Source organism: Lepisosteus oculatus, chromosome 29, assembly GCF_040954835.1.
Source record: "Lepisosteus oculatus isolate fLepOcu1 chromosome 29, fLepOcu1.hap2, whole genome shotgun sequence".
Classification (NCBI taxonomy): domain Eukaryota; kingdom Metazoa; phylum Chordata; class Actinopteri; order Semionotiformes; family Lepisosteidae; genus Lepisosteus; species Lepisosteus oculatus.
Genome location: NC_090724.1, coordinates 1,405,416 through 1,426,486, shown reverse-complemented (window position 1 = coordinate 1,426,486; position 21,071 = coordinate 1,405,416). Strand labels below are relative to the sequence as shown.

The following is a 21,071-nucleotide window of genomic DNA, read 5'->3' as shown; positions in this document are numbered from 1 at the left end:
TAGAGCAGAGATGATACAAAGAACTGTGCAGACATGAAGCCCGGTAAATTATGGATGACAACATAAATCATCCTTAACAAGGAAATGTGGAGATGTCAACCACACAAAAAGCAAATGCCGTAACGCCAATTTTTTTTTTTATTGAAATAAGGGATTTACACCAGTCTTGACATCATTAAACATCATTAACCTTTTAGCTTATCTACTTATTGTGTTACAAAATGAGAATTTTTAAATTATTTTAACAACTACTAAACGAGAATCCTGAAATCTTTCCATGTACAACACTTGGCTTCTTTGTGCCATTTCCCCCACAGGAAGTAATTTCTGAGTGGCAACATGCGCGCACGACCAGGGTACAACAGATGAATGACTGCTTATACTATGAATACTATAACTGAAGGGGCTGCGCTGATTACAAATGAAAAAACAGACACTTATTTACAGACCACTGTTACACCCCAACATTCCTTTTCCATTCTCGTTGAATGGTGTTTTTTTGAAGGATTTCCTCTCACAATAAAGGAGCTACAGAGTCCTTCCAGCCAAGCGGGGCATCTTCTTGCTTCTGTGTTTCTGCTGCCAGTCGCACTGCACCAGAGGCGGGTGCCGCTGCGTTATTGCTCATACAGGAGTTGACTGCAGGGCAGGGTCCTGGAGGGTGCCTAAGGGTGCCCGGGGGCCCGTCTCACAGCGCTCTCCCCCTGACCTCGGCCACAGTCTGCTCCAGCCTCTCTCCGGCCAGGTGGAGCTCCCCCCTCCGGGCGGCCAGCTGCGCCTGGGCCTCCTGCAGCTGCTCGACCCACTCCAGGTACCTCCGGCTCTGCAGGTATCGGCTCTCCACCTCTCCCTCCGCCGCTGTCCCACAATCTTTCACAACAGCAAAGACGCTGGATTGAGAACCGCGGCCCCCCAACAGGCAAACCACACCACCCATCTGCGCACTCAGGCCACAGAGCAGCGGAAGGGTACAGGTGCTTTCAAGCTTTTAGAACTCATGGGGACTGACCAGAACGGGCTCAGGGCTGGCACCACGCATTTCCCAAGCGATATGCAAGTTAGTCCATTGTTGGGCAATGACCTGTTAACGTAACAGGCCTCATACTTCGTGATTTTCATGACAACGTCACGACCCGCCCCTCCCCCCAAAAAAGCATACCTGAGAGTTTGGAACCTGCACACCAGGGTCACACAAACGCTGCACGTAGAGGTTAATGAACAGCTGTACCCCCCATTTTAATTCTGTAAATTTAGTTACAAGTGACGTGGCACAGAACCCAGAAAAGGATTTTCAGCGCACGGCTGAGAGGTACCTTGTGAGCAGTCCTGAAACATGGTAAAGACCGGGTCGCTAGGAGAGGCCCTGCCAACGTCCTCCAGGATCTGGTCGACGGTGGGCGGATCAGGGCGCGTTGGCAGAATTACTCGCTTCTTACTCTTAGAGCCCATTGCTCAGACCCTGGCAAAGGAGAGAAGCAGCAGAGTTGTAGAGCAGGACTGAAGATCACTTTTGCATTGACTCGCTTTCTGTACACATGGGATACATGTTTTTCATCAATACAAGCAGCTACCTATGCTTTATTTTAAAATTATCAAACAAAAATAGTTTAAAAAGTACATTTTGCAGAACGACGTTAAATAATACACTGATAAAGATAAAGCTGTTCGCTGCATTTTATCGAACTGTACATCCGCCTACATCTGTAATCCTAAAAAAAAGGACATTCAAGCTAGGAAAATAACTGTAATTACCATGCAATAAGTACAATGCTTTCTTATAACGCCGTCTCCTCTTCCAGCATATCCCGGCGAAAAGGACGAAAGCCACATCAGTCAGCTTTAGGATCATGTGGCGACTTCCTCGTCACGTGATAAAACACAGGAAGCCAGGCACCTATCACGTGATCAGGGTGACGGAGGGGAAAGTTGCGCAAGCGCACATCTTACAGGCTACAATTATTGTACACATGCTTTTCGTATGGATGGTTTAATATGCTCTAAAAGTAGTGTTTGATTGCTTAAATAACTATGAGTATTTTCAAAACTGGTTTAGGTAATAAAAATTATAATACTTGCACAAATGACCATCCCATGTGGGCCATTGTCATTCCATGATCCAATTCAATTCAAAATACTTTATTCATTCCCTGGGGGCAATTTAAGACTGTGCAGACTCCGGGCGTGTAGTCTTGGCATCCATTGGCATGTGGGTGTCTTTGCAGGAACAACAGATTAGGATAAGGTATACCCACTAAGGAACTATAACCATCCATCCATCTTCTAACCTCTTCATCCAGTTCAGGTAATGGAGGACCCAGAGCTTGTCCCAGGAAGCACCTGGAGCAAGGCAGGGTCACTGCAGGGCAAAGACACAAACACAGGCACCAGGCTAATTTCCCCAGAAGCCAACTATCCTACCAGCATGTTTCCATACTGTGGGAGGAAACTGGAGCACCTGGAGGAAACCCAGGCAAACCTGGGGAGAACATGCAAACTCCACACAGACAGCACCCCAGGTCCAGAAATGAACCAAGGGCTCAGCACGGTCTCACCAGTTTTAATAACCAATAGGTGAAAACCTTCCCAGTTGAAAAAGCTTCCATATCACCCTTGCATCCCTTGAAACCTTTATAGACTTTACAAGCAGCATTTTATTAGGTATTAACTGCCAACTGTAACGATGCAAATGACGGATGTACATGCTAGTGACAAGACCAAACAAATTCAGTTGTTCACAGGTTTATTGATAGAAATTTAAAAAAAGACAAAATTCACATGTACAAAGAAGAAATTACCTCCTCCCCCCCGATAATAAGTACATAAGTGAAGCTCTGATTGAAAATGCCTTCGAGTATGATAAAAAAAAATCAATCATTTAAAATACTATTGTGATTTATGACTGACAGTTGTTGTGGCTGTTTTGACAATAGTCCTCAACTAGAGAAGCGAAGCTGAAATATGAACAGACACACAGCTATCGTGAACTTCAGAAAGAGCTCACGTATCTCACTCAGCTGCCATCACGGTCACGGAGGGAGAAAGAAACCCAGTCCTGGACATAAGATGGGAATGAAAATTCAACAAAACTCAACACAAAAGTATCCTGCTCCATAATTTTCCACCCATTGTATTCAACCTTGATACACATTGAACAAGTGTGGTTCTTCAATCAAACTTAAGTGAAGTGATTCATTGCAGAATGTCCCCCCACCTCCTACTAATGAGATGATAGTTTTAGTCGATAGCAAGACTGAACCTGAGCCTTTCCAGATTTCAGTCACTTCAATTCTAATTGTTCCTAGCAACCATGAGCTCATCCTCACCACAGCAATCAGCCCTGATTTTATGTGCGATTTTATCCTCTAATCCGCAGGAGAGCCGATACAGCACCAGTCAGCATTTGTGTTCCTTGCAGAGGACTTGTGTGTGGTTTGGTACGATATTACAAGAAACAAACAAGAACAAAAAGGAATGGCAGGTGTAAGGCTCTGTCCAAAACAATGGAAAATGCATGAAAAAAACTCAACTTAAAAATTGCTTGGGTATTGCAAGCAGGAGGCGTCGGTCTTGACTGGAAGCACAACTATTTTATTCTAAAAGCCAGCACAAAAGTGAATATCTCCATACATGTACAGTATCAGCCCTGGTGAGCTTCATGCAGTGGTACACAGTGCTTTAAAGCACGGTGCCAGTGGAGGGTTTGTCTTCTTTCAGATGGCACTCATACTCGTGGGTCAGCCGGCCTTTCTTGTTCAGATGGCATTTTCCTTCTACCACAGGGGGGGTAACATGGGAGCAGATCAGTCGGTTAAGAGGAGCTGGAGTCTCCTGGTTCAAGCAGTGGGAGCGGACGTGTACCTCTTCACCAAATCACTGGGACTTCTCATGGTTGAGCACATGATCAACGGCTAGCTTGGAGGCTGGAAGAAGACCAGAATAATAGATACTTAAAAGCAGGGCAATCTAATGAGCAGAAACTAGGACTCAACTAACAAGCCTATGAATCAGCTGTTGCCACTAGTGGAGCTGCTTTCTGAGCAGCACATAACTACAGCAGGGAAGGAAAATGTTCTGCTCGCAGAAAAGCACAGATGCAACTACTAATCCCATCTGGGACCAGTGCAGCACTGCTGTGAGGATCTACAGTATATTAGCAGAACATGTGAAGCAGTGCTGTCTCTTTTATCAGCAGATAGCTTAACTCTTTCAAACTATTTGTGAGACACACTGGCTTCCCATCTACCCAGTTCCTCCTTCACTTAACCTCTGTAATGATCCGATGAGCTAGTCAGATATAATGCTACTTATAATGCTCTATATCAGTATTAAAATTAAAAGTTGTTCCACTCTACCCTGTGATCAAATGCATCTTTTATACCAACAATTTTAACTGGACATGTTTAATTTTTTTAAGGTAATTTAAATCAACTTTAAATCAGTCAGGTTAGATTGAGATCTTGGGTTGCAATGAAAATCCTGGACAGTTACCTAAATTAAACTCCCCTTTTGTATTTCCTCTTTAGAGTTAATGAGTTTAAGAGAGTTCCACATCTTAACCACGTAAGCAAAAAATGGTTAGTTAAAATGGTACATTACACGGTACACATTATTTATGATATTCTGTATATTACCTATATTATTCATAAATGCATTTATAAAAACAGGGCTAGAAAGAAAATCTACACAACTCTGAATTAGGCATCCTTGACCACTAAGGTGGTTATTCCAGGTAAGCAGTGATGGCTTGCAGCCTAACCTGAAAGCAAAGGACACAAGGCAGGGCTACATCCTGGATGGGACACGAGTCCATCAAAACACATTCAACACAGGACAATTTAGAGACACCGCTTAACCCAGCCAGCATGCCTTTGTAAAGGAGAACCCGCAGCACCTGGAGAAGACGTGCAAGCGTGGAATAACATGCAGACTCCACAAAGAAGCACCCCAGTCAGGTATCAAACCCAGGACCTAAGAGCTGGGAGGCATCAGCACTAACTGTCCTGCCACCCAAGGGAATGAAGCTTTATTTAAATTGTATAAGCAAATTCCAAGATGCTGAGCCCCTCGCCAATAAAGACACTGTACCACATGGTCTTTAGTCACAACGAAAGGAGAACTCCTGCCCCACACTGACTGCTGCACTCCTGTTTCTCTGGCACCAGAAATCAGCAGTGCAAACAGAAATCTACAATAAATCTTTTAATTTGAGGCTAAGGCAGTGGTAGGGTCATTTCTTCTTGTTCTAGGAAAGGTCACCGATAAAGCTTTTATTACTGTGGTGAATTCATGTGGCTGCTTGTTCAGACATCTTTCAGAATGAAGGAATCAGAAAATGCTGATAAATAAGCTTGGTCTCCATCTAAAAACATGTTGAAATAAAATGTCTTTGAGTTTTACAATTGCACAAAGCAATGCAATGCAGCATTACAATTTATACAAGACAATGATGTCTAAAACCCTTTGTAATGGGATCTGTGACGGAGTTAACTTGGTGCCAACATTATGAGGGCATTATATATATACAGAAAAAAACACAAACAGTGAAATCGTGGGAGTCCAAAGGTAACCCGATGCCATAAAATTTCCACTTAATTCTTGGTGACCTGAGAGTACAAAAACAAGAGAAGGATGCAAACTTTGTCAAACTTACCTGCTCAGTCTACAGACAGATCAGGCTACATGGGTACAGACATGCAAGGCAGAGAGATGCGACAATGGAAAATATGCTAAAAAAATCAGTCACTTCACTTGAATGGGTTTTAGATACATCAGACATCTCGGCTGATTTCAGAGCCAGTGTTTTCGTGTACTTTTCTCATCCTGAATCTGGGCTTCAGGTGAGAAGACACATGCACAACACAACTTACACCTGGCCCGTGACTTCAGTCGTGATATGAATGCCCCTCCTCTCAAAACAGCTTGATAGAACAGCTTGGGAGAACAGTCAGTGTTGCAAACTGGTTTGTGCTGAAAGCCCTCCCAGATGTGTGTTCTTATATTTCTAAACACTGCTTGAAAAGCAAGTTTCAAATTTGAAAAGTACACAAAAAGAAACTGAAACCAATACAGCACTAATAGTCCTTAAATATCTTTGAAGGTGTGTCTGTAAGTCCTTTTAGTTTCCAAATGAGATGTGCTTCAATGTTCAAGCCAGGCTCTTTATCTATACAGCAATCAAACGGTTTTATCCAAATGTCCAGACTCATCAGCTATAAATAAGTCAGTTCTCTGTCTTTTCTGCTTTTATTGTTCATCAATTTACAGCAAAAGTATGAAAAATAGAGAACGCTCACTATAAATTGAAAAAATAGTTTCTCCATAGCTGTGAATGGAAGGGCTTAAAAACTGCACATATACAACAAACCTGAAATCAAACAGATTCATGGCCATGGAATCTAGAAAGAAAAAGTGCTTGTGTAGCAGTGCAGGTCAATATCCGAGCTCCACACAGTCCCACTGTGATGCTTCAAAGGTGAAAAGATTGACTTACACTAAGTCTTTAAGACCAAAGGGACCCTCATTTGTGGGAAAAAAAAAGTATTTTATGGTTTGATCTTTTAGCAATAAGGTTGAACAGGGAAGGGCATTGCGAGTGTGTGCAAGGACTCTTTTCAGCTGCAGGGGTCTGCAGATGAGGAAAAGAATGAATACCTGAAGGACCAGAGCTGCCTGAAGGACACGGACCACACTGCTCAGTGGCTTTCTAACTGACCTGCACTGGGTGGGTCTTAAACAACTGAACACCAGCACTGCTCGATATTGTCCGTAGGAACAAGTCCTGCAACTAATCGGATAGTTCAAGAAAAGTACATCAAACCTTGTCCTGCATTGAATTCTGATAAAGTCTGGCAATTAGTTTAGTTTTTTTTTTCTGTAAAAAACCTGCTGTTAAAGATGGGCAACACCTGTAATCTGTGGATGAATCAGGGAAGGAATCTGTTCCTCTAAGAAAACTGGTCCTTGAGAGATCAAGAGTGCAGAGATTTCAGCCCTTGATTCTCTCTGAAGTAATTTAACAAGCCACCTGTTGAATTGATCAATGTGGCATTGCTCCTCAGCTCCTGTCATGTCCAATTAATGTCCCTAACGAGACAGAAACTGGGCCAAACTAATCCCTATTCCTGCTTAGGTTTCCAAACACATGAATTGTTTTAATCTGCTAACATCTCCAGCTAACAGCACAAAGTAATTTGATATTCAAGCCCCAGGAGAACAATTAAAAAAAGTTCAGAGAAAAATCTCACCAGCAGCAGCAGAAAATACCCCCCACAGCAAGCCTGTGCATCTTTGCTTTCAAGCAGAACTAGAAGTAAAGGCTTTTCCTTCCAATCAGTGGCATTATTGTAATAGTTTCTACAAAGAGAGAATATTGATGTAATGACCTTGACACAGATGTCTTGTAGAGCTCAGGCTATTTTAATTCCCTAATTCTTAATGACATGAGAGTGGCAGCTCTGCTTCACTTCCTGATCTCTGGGGTTTACCCATATTCCAGATTTTCTTTATCTGATGGCTTGAGTGCATGACAATGCCTATGCTATGCCACTGCACAGACCAAAAGCTGGCAGCAGGTGGCGCTCCTAATTTTACATTATCCACTGCCAGACACCTTCTTGAGCCAGAAGAGAAATTATCAGGATTGAGCCATTTAAACAGTCTTACCCACAGACATTGAGAAACTCTGGGAGCTTAAGCAGTTAAGTTGGGTTGTCATAGGAAGTTTACCTTAGTAGCTTTGCGACAATCCTTCCAAAAATCATTATTTCTAAAGCTGCATGGTACAGATGTCACCTTTTCTAGAAAAATAAATATCTTAACTAGAGCTTGCTTTAAAGAATGGACATTCAATGAAATGAATGGGCAGAGGTATCAGTAACATTTAAAATTGAATATTGATCACACTGAATGAATTGCCTACTTTGTAGGTACGATGCACCATGCGTTCCAGTGGGAGGAGTATGAGAAACAGCCAAGACGGGGCTCTGTTTCTGGGAAGCAGCTCGGAGGTGAAAAGCACTATGCGAGGCGTCGTTTGAAGGTATTTGCTCTGCCACACACCTGTGTGGCCCTGTGCAGTGTCACGTCTGTCAGCCGCGCTCCCACCAGAGAGAGGTGAGAGCGCAGAGCTTCTCAAGAGCGGTGTGTGAAGCAGGCAGGGGCGGGGAGAGGGTGGAGGGCCGACGACAATGAATTTAAACACCTGATGAGCATGAAGATTCATAACAAGTATGCTGAGCTGATCGCAAGCATTATTAGTTATTATTAGGTAAAGTAACAGAAAAAACTATCCATACCCAGGCAGGAATAATGTTTGGGTTGAGCTATGCTGTTAAAATGAACATTCAAAGCATTTTGATGTTATGCAAAATAATTTCTCCCATTTTTTCACCTCCGAATAAAACTCATTCAGAAAATTTCAAGAAAAAAATACTTTTGGGCCCTTCTTCCACACTGGAACACTCTTTCACTTGTCAGGAATCTTCACATGCTTAGGACCTCCTAATAAGTGCGGAGCAAATTCTGTTCTTAAGCAAAAATCCATCTGTTCCAGACACCGTTTCCACCTGTGACAGCTCTGTCACATAAGTGCCTGGACTTTCCAACTCTGCAGGAACCCCCAGCAGAAAACACAATCACATGATCTTCTATGAGGAGATTATACACTATTAGGAGGCTTATCTTTTCAGAAAGTCCCCCTCTTCATGTTGGCATTTTCAGGACAACGCAGTTCTTCCATCAGCAGACGATAATGGAGGAACTGGATTTGACTGTTTCAGTTTTGCTTGGTACTCGTCATCCCATGCAGTTCAGTGTCAATAACTGCAGCTACCTTTAGGATTTTGTCACTCTACACCTGTGGGTCTCTGGAGTCGGAATGGCGTGGGAGTTAGTCATGCAGTGTGTGCTCTGGCAACAAGGTGCTGGAAAGCTCAAGCCGGCCTCTAGGCAGAAGCTGCAGTCACATGGGGAGGAGGGAGTCAAGGAGCAGTTAGTTACATACAGACGTGCTGGGCAGCTCTTTAGGGCCTGCCTCCGGGGGCAGAAGGGTCTTGCTTTGTACCAGTGTGTGCAGGACTGCAGCCGGAAGAAAAACGGAAGAAGAAAAGAGAGCTGGTAAGTATTTAAGCAAACATGCGGTCACACATTAAGGCCTAGATTAACAAAAACATTGGAGCAGCCTGCTGGGCACAAATTGTAATTGCACTACAGTGCTTAATGGCAGGGCTCGTCTTCGCAAGGCAAGGGGTCTCTGGGAAATAATAAATTACAATTTTGCACTGATCTCATTAGGGGGCAGGTTGAAGGTTTGATTTCAGCCAGTACTAAAGTGCAAAGCAGGCTGCTCTAGAATTTACTCTTCAGCTGAAAGCCGTGAGACATTTGAAATTGAAGGGAACTCAGTAAAAACATTCATTACAAGTTGCTGCAATCTGCATTCATCTAAATTTTTTCAGTCACCAGACAATCACCAAAACATGGTCTATTAGCAACCAAAATGAGATAACTTCACTCCGTTTTATCTAGAAGTGTTGGAGATTGGATTCCATGAGATGACATGGCAGTATGGGCTAAGATACAGGCAATAATATTTCAATCTCCCTCATCACAGCGACTCTTTATACTTACAGGACAAGGAAAAATCAGTAGAGAGTACAGAGAAGACAGACAATTAAAATCGTCATTATCATTACTGGGTATTAAAGCAAAATAGGCTTTCTCTCACAAAAGCAATTATCCAGCAATTATTGCAACCTCTGATGTTTTAATTGCATGGTCTAAAAGCATGTTAAAGTAGATTATTCAGGCAGGCACAATACAATAAGCATACAGCTCTAGTCTGCAATGCTCCATCTTGCTGCGCTCTCTGGAGATTTCAAGTGCTAGCTTTAGAAGTACCACTTCAGGAACAACTAAGCAACATGCTTTGCTGAAGATTTTAAGGGAGGGATAAAATAAATTATTAACATCAGATAACAAAAGAAAATGGGATATCAGCAATTTTATTTCAGGTCTTTTAGCAGCTTTTTACATGGAAGCTGAACATAGAAAAGACATAGGAGTTTAGCGTCTGCTTAGTTCTGTAACTTTAGCTTTCCATTTCAGGTCCAGATTTTCCATCAGACATCTGACAGTGCAAATGTTTACTCCAAGATTCAGTTCTTGGCACGAATGTAATTTGGTTTTACAAAGCAAAGCCATTTGCAGGCATTAAAATGGTGGAGTCCCCAGTGTGCCTTCAAATGAGGGTTAAATACGCAATTAGTGCATATTGGAGAAAAGTCCCAACAATACTCTGTGACTGGTTATAAAGAGAATCATTTAATTAAAAAAATACCATGTTTCCATTAATATTTGAGAGTTGGCAAATACTTCGGCTCACTGGTGTGTGGCGTATTTTTTAATTGAAGTCAAGAAGGGGGAAACAGAAAGGCTTGTTTTTCACGAGCTGCAGACATTTCAGAGCATAATTAGAGGCTGTGTTTACATTGTGTACACTCACCTCCAAACAAATGAAGAAAAGGACTAGAAGCTTCCAGCTTTTTAAAACAAAGGAAGAATTCTGAACCAAACTGGCTGGAAATAAAGAGTAAATACTGCGAGAGCAAAATACTGAAAGAAGCACCAATACATCTTATTTTCTTGTAAATGTTACTGATCGATGTAGAGAAGCACAGTACCACACAATTGTGCTCATTTAAGGCTTATGTAAACACCAACTGTAAATAATTTGATTTATATAGGACATCAATGAAAATCCAGTTGACACATTGCAAGGCGAGCTGTTCTTTAGGAAAGCAGCTTTAGTCTTAATTTTCAAGGGCAGTGAAAGAGAGCAGTCGGGCCTAGTTCATTAAACTTTAAAACCACTTTACATTTGCGCGTTTGCTTCTTACGAGAGACTAATCCATAATTTAACAGACAGCAGATGAAACTGCTTTCATTTTGAAACCATACTGCTTTTTCAACTTTTCAAGATTGTGGTAAACTGGGCTTGGCAGAAAACAGCTAATTGTTTATGCTAATCCTGAACCACACCTGTAACACGAAACCATAAAGCACTCTGGGGTATAGAGAGAAAACAGCAATCCCACTTAGGTTTTAAATATAAGATCCCAAACTCTCTTCTGCACCAACATAGTTACAATTCCGAGGGCATTTTGTGACAAATCAGATTCTAAAAAAATTAAGGAAAGCAACAGGCCCAGTTAAGCCCAGCAAGAGCATTTACCCCTAACTTCTCCTTTTCATAGTTCTGTGTACCAACCACATTTGTGCCTGGCTAGTCCTTAATATCACAGCCGAAGAGGATAGCTTTATATACTATAGAAAAGACCTTTCTTGTGTTGGACTACAGACAAACATGTCTTCCTCACTCTTCATTCTGGAGGATTTTCGTTCTCATATACTATGAATGTGTTTAAACCAAAGATCCATTTGAGATGGCCGTTTTAAACCTGCAAAGAAATACTGTACCCCAGAGCTCTGCTCAGCATCTAACCAATAATAAGTGGATAGAATGAAAATGTAAAAAAGGTCACAAGGTCAGAGATGGTTTTATTGCATAGCTCGTGGGAATTTTTAGCAGATGACTGTTTGATAGAAGCTCTTGGGGTCCAGGGAACTGGCTTCAACCACATGGCAACAATGATGGATCCAGTCACCTGCTGTTCTCTGTGTAAAGGGGTCCTTTATATTTTCTATCATAAAAGTAGCCCCTCCCCACCTCCATTTGTGACCCTGGTCAGTTCCCTCTTTCTACAAAACACAATCGCTGACAGTGACACATCTTGCAGGTGCCCAAGACTGGATCACTGCAAGACGCTGCCAGTGTCGCAGCTCGGCCACTGAATTACCACACAAGTGCTACACAGGAACCCAAGTTACAAAGGATGGATGACTGAATGGCCTCTTATCTCGTTTTGTAATTAGTAGCTCATTGATCCAAGGATCTCATCAAGCTTTTTCTTGAATGAAACCAGGGTACCGGCTGCAACAGGATTGTGGAGGAGCTTGTTCCACACTCCTACCAGCCTCAGTGTACAAAAACGCTCCCTGTCCCGACGGGAGGATCTCATCCAGCCACTGACCTCACCAATACGGTTGGCTGGCTTGGGCCACGCCCCCGCACGTCACTGGGGAGAGAAGCGCGCTCTCGGTTCGAGATGCACCATGTTGCTCAGGGAGCCAGCGGACACGCGGGGCCCCCCGGCCGTACCTTCGCGGGTGACGTTCTCCGCCGCGTTGATGGCCTTCCCACTCAGGTCGTTGACCACACTGTCCACGGAGGCCTGGTGCTTGAGGAAGAATGGGCGGACGAGACGCGTGTACAAGATCTGCGACCCGTTCCAGCTCACTGGGGCCATGCACCACAGCAGGAAGATGCACTGAGAGGAGAGAGAGGAGAGGAGGGGGTTACAGCCACAGAGAGAGACTGGGAAGCAGGATCAAGGGGAAAAGGCAGAAATTGGAAGGGTATGAGCCAAGGAGTGAACACTGGGAAATGGGATAATGAAAAAGCAGCAGGAACCGGTACAAGGAGAAGAAAATACACTTGCAGAGCACATGATTAAGACCACGGAACAAAGAAGTGTAGAGCAGACAATCTTACAGAGACAGCGTATAATCAAAAAAATAAGGTGCTTCTTTCCTTGAGCCAAAAGGTAAACAACAGGACTGAGCCACTACCTGACCCATAAAACATTATCTAATAATTCATCCTTAAAATGTTTCATGCCAACAGGAATCATTTAAACAAAATCAGACTCACACTGAACATGCTAATTGCAGATTGGATACATCATTGCACATCGCCTGGAGAACCATACATGAATAAAGAGGCATATTTTGCATCGTATGTGTGGCAGATGCCACAATCGGTGTCAACAATGATCAGTGACTGCTCATATTTATGGGGTTTATTTGTATCAGTGCAGCTCGAAAAAGAAATGTTCCTTTAGCAGGAGCCAATTCCAACAAAAATGTTTAATGACAATCTGAGTCTCAAAACAAAAACAAGGCCTTTTCGAGAACCTAACCATTCTCATCTAGCAATCCACCCACTACATTAGGCTCATTTCCACTTAAAGTCACACCCACCCAACATTTAACAGGAGAATGCCAAAATAACACTGAGAAAGAGATTTATTGGGAACGTAGCGATTAAACCATTGTTACTTTGAGTTCTGAAAGCTTGGTATTTCTATAGGTGGAATGTTTTTTTTTTTTTAAACTAGAGCAGCCCAGACAACAGCTGTCATTAACGGTTGTGTGCACACGGAGGTCTTGGGTTTGCTCCTGTTCAGCACCTGTCACCAGCTCCGTTTCTGAGAAACAGTGCAACACCGAGTGGAATTTCCTTAGAACAGTTCTCATGTAAAACACAGTGCCTCCACAAGCAGTCTGTATAATTGCCTATTATTTTATTCACAGCTATTTATCAAGGATATCCCAGAGGGATGTTTCACAGATTTATTTTATTTATTTTTACTTTAGTTTTGCCAACTCTCATGTCCACCCACATCTTCCCAACTCAATAGTTGTACAGAACAGTAAGCCATAAACAGGCCAGCCTAACAAGATGGCTTCTAAACACAGTACAGTACATACTGACTTGGTAATATGGAGGAGCTTACATACTACACAAATCAGTAGCCAAAGACTCCATTAAACTGTCTGTAAGGAAGCACAGCACGCAGTCTGGTCAGGTTCATTTTCATAATCCCCCTGCTATACTGCTGCTGGTACCAGTCCCTGATCTATTCTGCCTTAATTTATGGCCATGTGGCAGAACCAGATGAAAGCTTAAGAGGTGAGAGGTGAGGACTAGAGTGAGGAAGAGTGAAAGCAAAATGAAACAACACATGCAGGAGGCCATATGGTTAAAATACAAGGTTCATCACCAGGTGGGTCCTGGTTCAGGAACTGGCTCTTCTGCTGCCTCACTGCACTGTGGATGGAGAACCATGTGTTTGCACTCCCAATTGAATTTTGTGAATGGGAATAATTGTGAAAATTTGTCCTTAGAAACTTAATTCCTTGTGTAATGGCGTGCTCATACAACACATTCTGTGAAGAGAGTTTTAGTCTTCAGTTTCTCCTGTGCTACTGTGTCCTCCCCCATGAGTGTGTGTCATGAGCTGTGACTGCAGGGTATGGATCGGCAGTTCATTACCGCAGAAATACCCGTGTTATCACTGGTAAACACTGCAGAAATGGTGTCAGGATATTTATTGTATTTTTAATGAAAATGAATACCGTGAATTATTTTTCTCTGTAAATGCCCCTATAAGGCTCTGCTTCACACCCAAAGAAGGCTATACAGTCGAAACGTCTTCTCTTTTCAGCATGGAATTTATTTGTTCCTTTGCAGCCTACGCATGCTGATACAGCTCCCCACTTGAACTATACTTAATGCAGTACTACTCTACTATAATAAAGTTTAGTAACAGTAATATTTTGTCTATAGTAATAGACAAGAAAGTTAATTAAATGTACTCACTGTCGCACTGACACTCACCAACTTCGTCTCTTGCCCCCTGTGGTTAATCTCATTCTCTTTCTTCTTCTAATTTCTTTTATTATCCTCTCAGTGGGAAATACGAGAACTAAGAATTTAGGGACCCACAGAGGTTTTTATTTTGCAACATAACACTCAAGTACAGACATTACTCTCGTGATAGAGTGCTGACACAGCTTTTATGTCCACACACAAAGCACATCTAAAGCTTTCCTCATGGAAACCGCATAACTAAAGCATCACCCACGATGCCCTGCTACCGTACATAAGCATGTTACCTCACGTACCCCTGCTGTGCCTCTACTACAGTAACCCATGCAGGTCAGGTACAGCAGGTGTGAGAGATGAAGATGCGCACGTGTGCTCCTACTGCACAGACCAGGAACAAGCCATTCTGGTCCTCGAATGCAGAAAAAGCGGTCACTAATGATTTTGCGAGAATAAGCAAATTTGCGAATGTCCAACTCCGTCATGTGAATGATTTACCGTACCACCCAAATGAGACAGTAACTTTCTGCATAACGATTTGGGGTTGGAAAAAAATCAGACCCTCTCTCCTCTCCTTACCTTTAATGCGTAGTAAAAGGGAAACCAGTAGAGAAAGATGTCAGAGAAGAACTCCGCCACGCTGAAGATGCCGTACACCACCCAGTACGTCAGCCACTTCGTGTCGTCCTCCTTGTTAGCGCTCTCGATGGCCTTGATCCTGCGAGAGGAGAGGGGGGCACCGAGGTCAAAGCTGGCAGGAGGAGCAGCTGGTTCACTGGGGTCCGTCCCCTGTGTCCACTGGATACCTGTACTCTGTGTCTCCCTCCATGACTAACATGCTCTATAGAAATGAAACTGGTGGTTGAGTGCGTTTTTTCTTGTGAATGCTTTCTTAAAGCTTTTTTATTGTCTACAGTGTCGAAGGAATAAATAGCCCAGACATCGCTGGTTCCAGCTGTAGTGCACAACTGGCAGAGTGACTCCAGAGGTGGGAGGCCTAGTGTGGACGAGGACATCAGGAGCTTGCCAGGTAACAGTGCCCCCTGGGGGCTTGTATTTCTGCATGTCAAATCATGCTCTAAAGTGAAGGCTTGATATTCAAACTAGACAGACAATCCTGATAGACTAATGAAATGGGAAAAATTGTACTTACGAGAAATAAGCCGGATACACAAATCCTATTAAATTGCAGAGCAAGGAGGCTCCATAGCCAAAAATCAAATACAGGCCAGTGAAGGAGACTGTACCTGTAAACAAAGCAGAAAACTTGAATGAGTACTGAAATTATTCAAAAATACATATTCGAATGACCGCTGCACTCATCACTGATTAAAAACTTCCTGTGCTCTTCCATGTCCAAAAACACAGTGGTAGGTTAATTGGCTTCTGGGAAAAGTGACCCTTGTGTGAGTGCATGGGTGCTCGTATCTGTGCGTCCCTTCCAGGGTGTACCCTGCCTGGCACCCATTGCTTGCCAGGATAGGCTTCTGCTCCTCCAAAGAAGTGGCTAGAAAAGTTTGTTTGAAGCCAGGGTACCACTTCAATAACATGACTCAGTAGTTTATTCCATGTTGTGGAAGGCTAAGCAACATTGTTACTCTGCCTTTGCCTTTAGTAAAGAACTGATACCCACACCTGTAGCAGCTCGATTCTTATTCCTTTGTTCAGGTTCCGTCTGGCAATTTTTCTGCCATTAATGTATTCTTTGTTGCCCACGGTACATCCTGCAGCTCACAAAAGCTGAAATAGATCCAACTGCTGGGAAGCGAGTTAAACTGCCGAGCTTTCTCTCCAAGATATCATGCACTCATTGTGCACATTTTTCTAGCAAACACTTTCATAAACCTTTTTATTGTCTACAGAGCCAAGTAAATAAAAGCGATTCCTACAGGATATAAACAAGGATAACGAGCAGATAAGCAAATAAGACAGGCATAAACCAGGCACTCTCAAACACCCAGGCGCTCTCACAGGGCGGTGTGTACCGTAAGGTAATTTGTGCCTGACCTCACCCGGCTCAAGACATAAAGGCTTGTGCTGCACATCGACAGTATTTAATACAAACTCAGAAGTGACACAACTGAGTCTGTCTCATGAACGTTTAGCAGGTACTGACAGCTTTTGTGTCCCATGTGGACATTTAAAAAAATATATTCTGCAAAATTACACAACCTCTTCACAACCTCCTGAAAGATTTCAACACCAAAATACACCTTTGTTTTCCAAATCAAACTAACTGGCTTTTCCTGTCTTATGTACAATTTTTTTTTTGTATTTCCTCAAGCTTGCCCTCAACTCTAAACTCTACTGGTCCTCATGCAAATAGAGTCTCCCACAAGCTTGTGTTAAATTGTGCCTGTTGCTGGGTGGGTTTTTCTGTTAAATGACCATCACATTTCCTAGATCTGGAGCTGACCCCTAGAATAATTATTTTGGATTTTTTACATCTGATATTTTCGAGGTGCAGCAGCGTCACAGCACGTCATTTTAGTAAGTGCACTGAAGAGTTATTCAACAACAGCTACAATTTTATTTGCATAAGCAAATCATATCCGCAGGCTGTTTTTCATTCTTTAAAGTGGGCAGTGTCAGCACTATCTGTTTTGTTAATCTTTCAACTCCTTATTCCATTTCTTTTATAGTCCTGAAGTTTAACATCACCAACCTGTCTTCCACTGTGTGCATGTTCAACTCCAGAGAAAAACAAGATAATTAGTGCCTTAAAATTAAGAAGATAGATCTCTGGATACCACCACATATTACATTTCCTGGTTTGGCCCCCAAACACAGCAACTTGATTTGGACCTCTTGTGACATCCAAATAGACAAATCAATTTAAAAATCTATTGCAAAGTAGGAGAACTAGTTATGCGATACCTGATTTAACTTAAAAAAGACCACAGTATGTGTGTTCATCACATAGGTGCTCAACTCCAGGCCTGGAGGATCAGAAAACAATATTGAAAGGACTCTGGTCCATTACAGGGGATGTCTTCACAGTAATGCAACACAATTAACAATCAGGACAACTGATCAGTTAAAAGAAACTGATCCAGAACTGTAGAACAGAAACGTGTATGCTACAATGATAAAGGTCCCCATTCAAACATCTCAATCAAATCCAGCCAGACTTTTACAGAAGTCGGTAGGAACACGTGGGAGCCCAGCACCAGTTATCCTGCAGGCAGCTGTGGTATACTATGCAGCACTAGGGTGCTGGTGCTGCCTGGAGCCCATTATTTCATTAGAAAGCATGCTCTGCAAGATGAATGCATGTCTGTTCAGTGAAGGAACAAATAACTGGCTTTCAAACAATATGACACTATATACCACCATGTGAGTCACCAAATGTTTAAGCAACTGGTCTGTAACATTTCCTGTCACTATCTCATTCTGAAGAACTTTATAATGTAAATAAAATGTGCATAATGCTCCATGAAAGTCTTAATAAAAGAAGAAAATTCAAATATATCTTATCTTTTTGTGTTCTTTCAATCAGGTTACTAAAAGAAAACGATTCAACAGTAAATATCTTCACGTAAGTATGTTAAGGTCAGATGGCTTCTTCTTGATCAGCAATGACTTCAGCTAAACCTTTCCTGTAACTGTTCATCAGTCTCTTGCACTGACTTCCTGAATGTTGTCCCATTCGTCTTTGTAGAACTGTTTCAAGTTGGTGACATTTGAGAGTTTCCTTGCACGTTCAGCTTGCTTCAGTTGATTAAGGGATGGTCTAACATTCTCACCCAGGCGTTGCTCATACAATTCATGATTCCATCAATGAAGGCAAGTGGCCTCAAACCATGATATTCCCACCACCATGCTTGATGACTGGAAGGATATTTCCCACAATTAATATTGGGCGTTCACAAACATTTTATCTGCACTGTACAGCTTCATGTTTCAATGTTTGAATGAAGGGATGTTCTAGCATCACAGTCTATAAAACACAGTCCTAAAATAGTGTTAATAGATAATATGGCCATACTGTAATCTACTGCAAAATGTCCAATGCATAGCAAACCAGTTTTAGTCAGGCTAGGAATTGGTGAGGCACAATGTTTCTTTTTGCTGGAGAGTCCTGTGGCAGATGGCACAGAGTAGCTTTTCACCCTGCAGCACAAACGTCACTAAGCTATTTATAATATTTGTAATACCGTGTCCCAGATCAACACCAATATCCATCCGACCCACAGTGAGGAATACGTAGCACAACTAAAGAGTGGAAATCAAAAAATATATTGAGCTTCAGCTTTTGAATTGCATTAAATACTGAAGATTGTGTTCATCTCTTTGGGGAAAAAAAAACATTGGAACTCAACTATCCATTCATTTTCTAACTGCTTTATCTAACACAGGGCCACGGGGGAGCTGGAGTCTATCCCAGCAGGTAACGGACACAAGGCAGGGCACGCCCTATGGGACAGCAGTCCATCACAGGCACAAACACTCACACACATGGGCTAAAATACTAAGAAGCCAGGTGACCTATCAGCATGTCTTTGGACTGTGGGAGAAAACCAGAGCTCCTGGAGAAAACTCACACAAACCCAGGGATCGAACCTGGGGCCCCAGTGCTGCTGACCACTGTGCCACTTTGCCAATCTAATCTAAACTGTCCTGATTAGAAAGAAGTTTTTGTGGCAGGTTCAGAGTCCAAGGGACCAAACTACGAAATTTCAAGAAGAGGGATTATCCATGCTTAGCCGGTAACCACAACAGCAAACTGTAAAGGGAACCTGTAGGAGGCTCATCTCAGTAATCAGAAGCATCAGGCTGACAGAACTGACAGAAAACACTGATTGTAAACAACCATGAACTGAGATGAACACATCTTTACTCTGAACCCTCCCATGACAGAGTAACCTTTAAGTATTCTGTCTTGTGTTCATTTGATACACAACTATTTTAATTTAAAAATAGCCCTGGGACCAGCTGTCAGCAGGGAGAAGTCAACTTATATACAGTTCAGGTTGCCAGTCATGGAGCAACTATAGATGGCTCTAACCATCACTAGGAGACAACGGGTATTTTAAGATGGGAGTCACTCTGTCAAAGGGACTCTTTAGAAATAGTTTTTTCTGTTATAATTTTAAAATTCCATCTCCCTCTATCAGGGCAGAAAACACAAAAATAAGAAAGTCCTTCAATATATGGTTACATTTCAAATTTATGCACATGAACTAGCTGATTCTACTGAGATGTCTGAGATTGTTTTTTTATGTGTTACCACACCACTTTTTGGATTATGGAAGACTAAAGCAACTATCGGTGCAGTGAGGCGATGCTACATCGGAATACAAAAAAAGTCGCTTGAGGGTGACGTAAAATATGTGGAATATTTGCACGGCTTGTCGGATTGCCTGCGAAAGGCGCAGGTGTGTCGCTCTGTCCAGCTCAGCGCAGGCACAGGACACCGAACAGGCGGCTGAAACTGATAGCTCACATTCAAGATTATGTTACAAATAACCCGCAGCCCGAGGAAGGGAAGTTATTACATAATTTAACATGCATTTGACGATATCTTAATGCTCGGTTATTGGCATTCAACAAAACAGTTCGTATACAACATTATTGTATAATAATGTTGTTATTATATAATAGCCTGCCGTTGAGAAGGTACAAAATCATTAAGACCGAGATATGTTTTCCAACACCTTAGGTTGTTACATATTTCCACTCAATCATTTTAACTTAAAGTTAATTATACTTATAGTATTATGCTCTATCGAAAACTTATCAATCAGAAAGTAAATGGACATTATTAAAATTAATACAATTTCAAACATCTTGAGAGGCATAACGACCAACTCTCTCAAAGAGACCAAAGGAGTACATACAGTACTACAATTCGTACTGAACAAGGATTACATTTCGGCAGTTGCAATGAGATTTAATTCAACTGTTGGGCACTTAATTCCAGTTAAGAGCTGCACAGAGATTAACCTGAGCCTACAGGTTACACTCACAGCCGCAGAAGAACCACCGTTTACTGAAACTACTCCAGCAGATGGTCGGGCTACAGCAGCGTTTTCGGACCGAACTGAAGTTTTAGGTTGTTTTTTTAATACACAAAAGGTCTTTCCGTGATATACAACACTAAAGTGCCATTATCAATTTTCACCACAGCGACAATTTAAGAAAAATACCAAAATGAAAGTTAAACTCACTAAAATATTCAGCCACGTTTCGTGCAAGGTGAAAGGTAGAGCGGGCATATGGAAGGTGACTCACCTGTCGCCAGGTAACGTTTCTTAATTCCGGTTTTCTCCTCGATCTTCCCCAGGCAGTCGGTTACAAAGTTCTTCTCGTTCAGAAACTTCTCAAAACGGTCTTTCAGTTTGGCAAACATGGTCGAACGCAACAGGTTTTTTTTTGGTCTCTAAATCGACATCTGCAAACAAGGACCGCCAGAGAGGACAGAAACGGAGAATGCGAAAGGCTAGGAAGTGTTTCGGTTCCGATTATTTCGGGAATGTGAAATCTTCAATTTCGCTGACGGGACTAGCACTCTGCCCCGGTCTTTCAATCCGCTTTGTGACCGAGCCGCCACTCAGTGCGTCAC

General features: G+C 42.4%; 2 protein-coding genes across 4 annotated transcripts; both read right to left on the bottom strand.

Annotated features, from left to right (window-relative positions):
- Positions 1–120: 120 nt before the first annotated feature.
- On the bottom strand, positions 121–1,857 carry c29h19orf25 (chromosome 29 C19orf25 homolog). Its single transcript, XM_006639776.3, has 3 exons — positions 1,753–1,857; positions 1,314–1,459; positions 121–870 (listed from the first exon to the last, which is right to left on the bottom strand). Exons 2-3 carry the CDS (start codon positions 1,447–1,449, stop codon positions 689–691), a joined length of 318 nt encoding a protein of 105 aa, XP_006639839.2. The 5' UTR covers positions 1,450–1,459; positions 1,753–1,857; the 3' UTR covers positions 121–688.
- Positions 1,858–2,723: 866 nt separating this feature from the next.
- Positions 2,724–21,071, bottom strand: reep6 (receptor accessory protein 6). Of its 3 annotated transcripts, XM_015365759.2 has the most exons (7): positions 20,741–21,071; positions 15,660–15,753; positions 15,086–15,224; positions 12,218–12,386; positions 9,002–9,075; positions 5,651–5,675; positions 2,724–3,920 (listed from the first exon to the last, which is right to left on the bottom strand). In XM_015365759.2, exons 1-6 carry the CDS (start codon positions 20,856–20,858, stop codon positions 5,655–5,657), a joined length of 615 nt encoding a protein of 204 aa, XP_015221245.1. In that variant the 5' UTR covers positions 20,859–21,071; the 3' UTR covers positions 2,724–3,920; positions 5,651–5,654. The 3 variants fall into 3 exon arrangements, with proteins under 3 accessions (XP_015221245.1, XP_006639971.2, XP_015221246.1); XM_006639908.3 differs by lacking the exon at positions 5,651–5,675; XM_015365760.2 differs by lacking the exons at positions 5,651–5,675; positions 9,002–9,075 and having other exon boundaries at positions 20,741–21,070.

Excerpts from the sequence above, each read along its gene's own strand:
- c29h19orf25 (XM_006639776.3), bottom strand. The coding sequence starts at position 1,449 with ATGGGCTCTAAGAGTAAGAAGCGAGTAATTCTGCCAACGCGCCCTGAT. Across the intron at positions 871-1,313 it reads GTTTCAGGACTGCTCACAAG|ATTGTGGGACAGCGGCGGAG; the intron begins GTACCTCTCAGC and ends CTGTTGTGAAAG.
- reep6 (XM_015365759.2), bottom strand. The coding sequence starts at position 20,858 with ATGTTTGCCAAACTGAAAGACCGTTTTGAGAAGTTTCTGAACGAGAAG. Across the intron at positions 15,754-20,740 it reads GAAACGTTACCTGGCGACAG|GTACAGTCTCCTTCACTGGC; the intron begins GTGAGTCACCTT and ends CTTTGTTTACAG. Across the intron at positions 5,676-9,001 it reads AAGAGCTGCCCAGCACGTCT|CCTGATCTGTCTGTAGACTG; the intron begins GTATGTAACTAA and ends GTACCCATGTAG.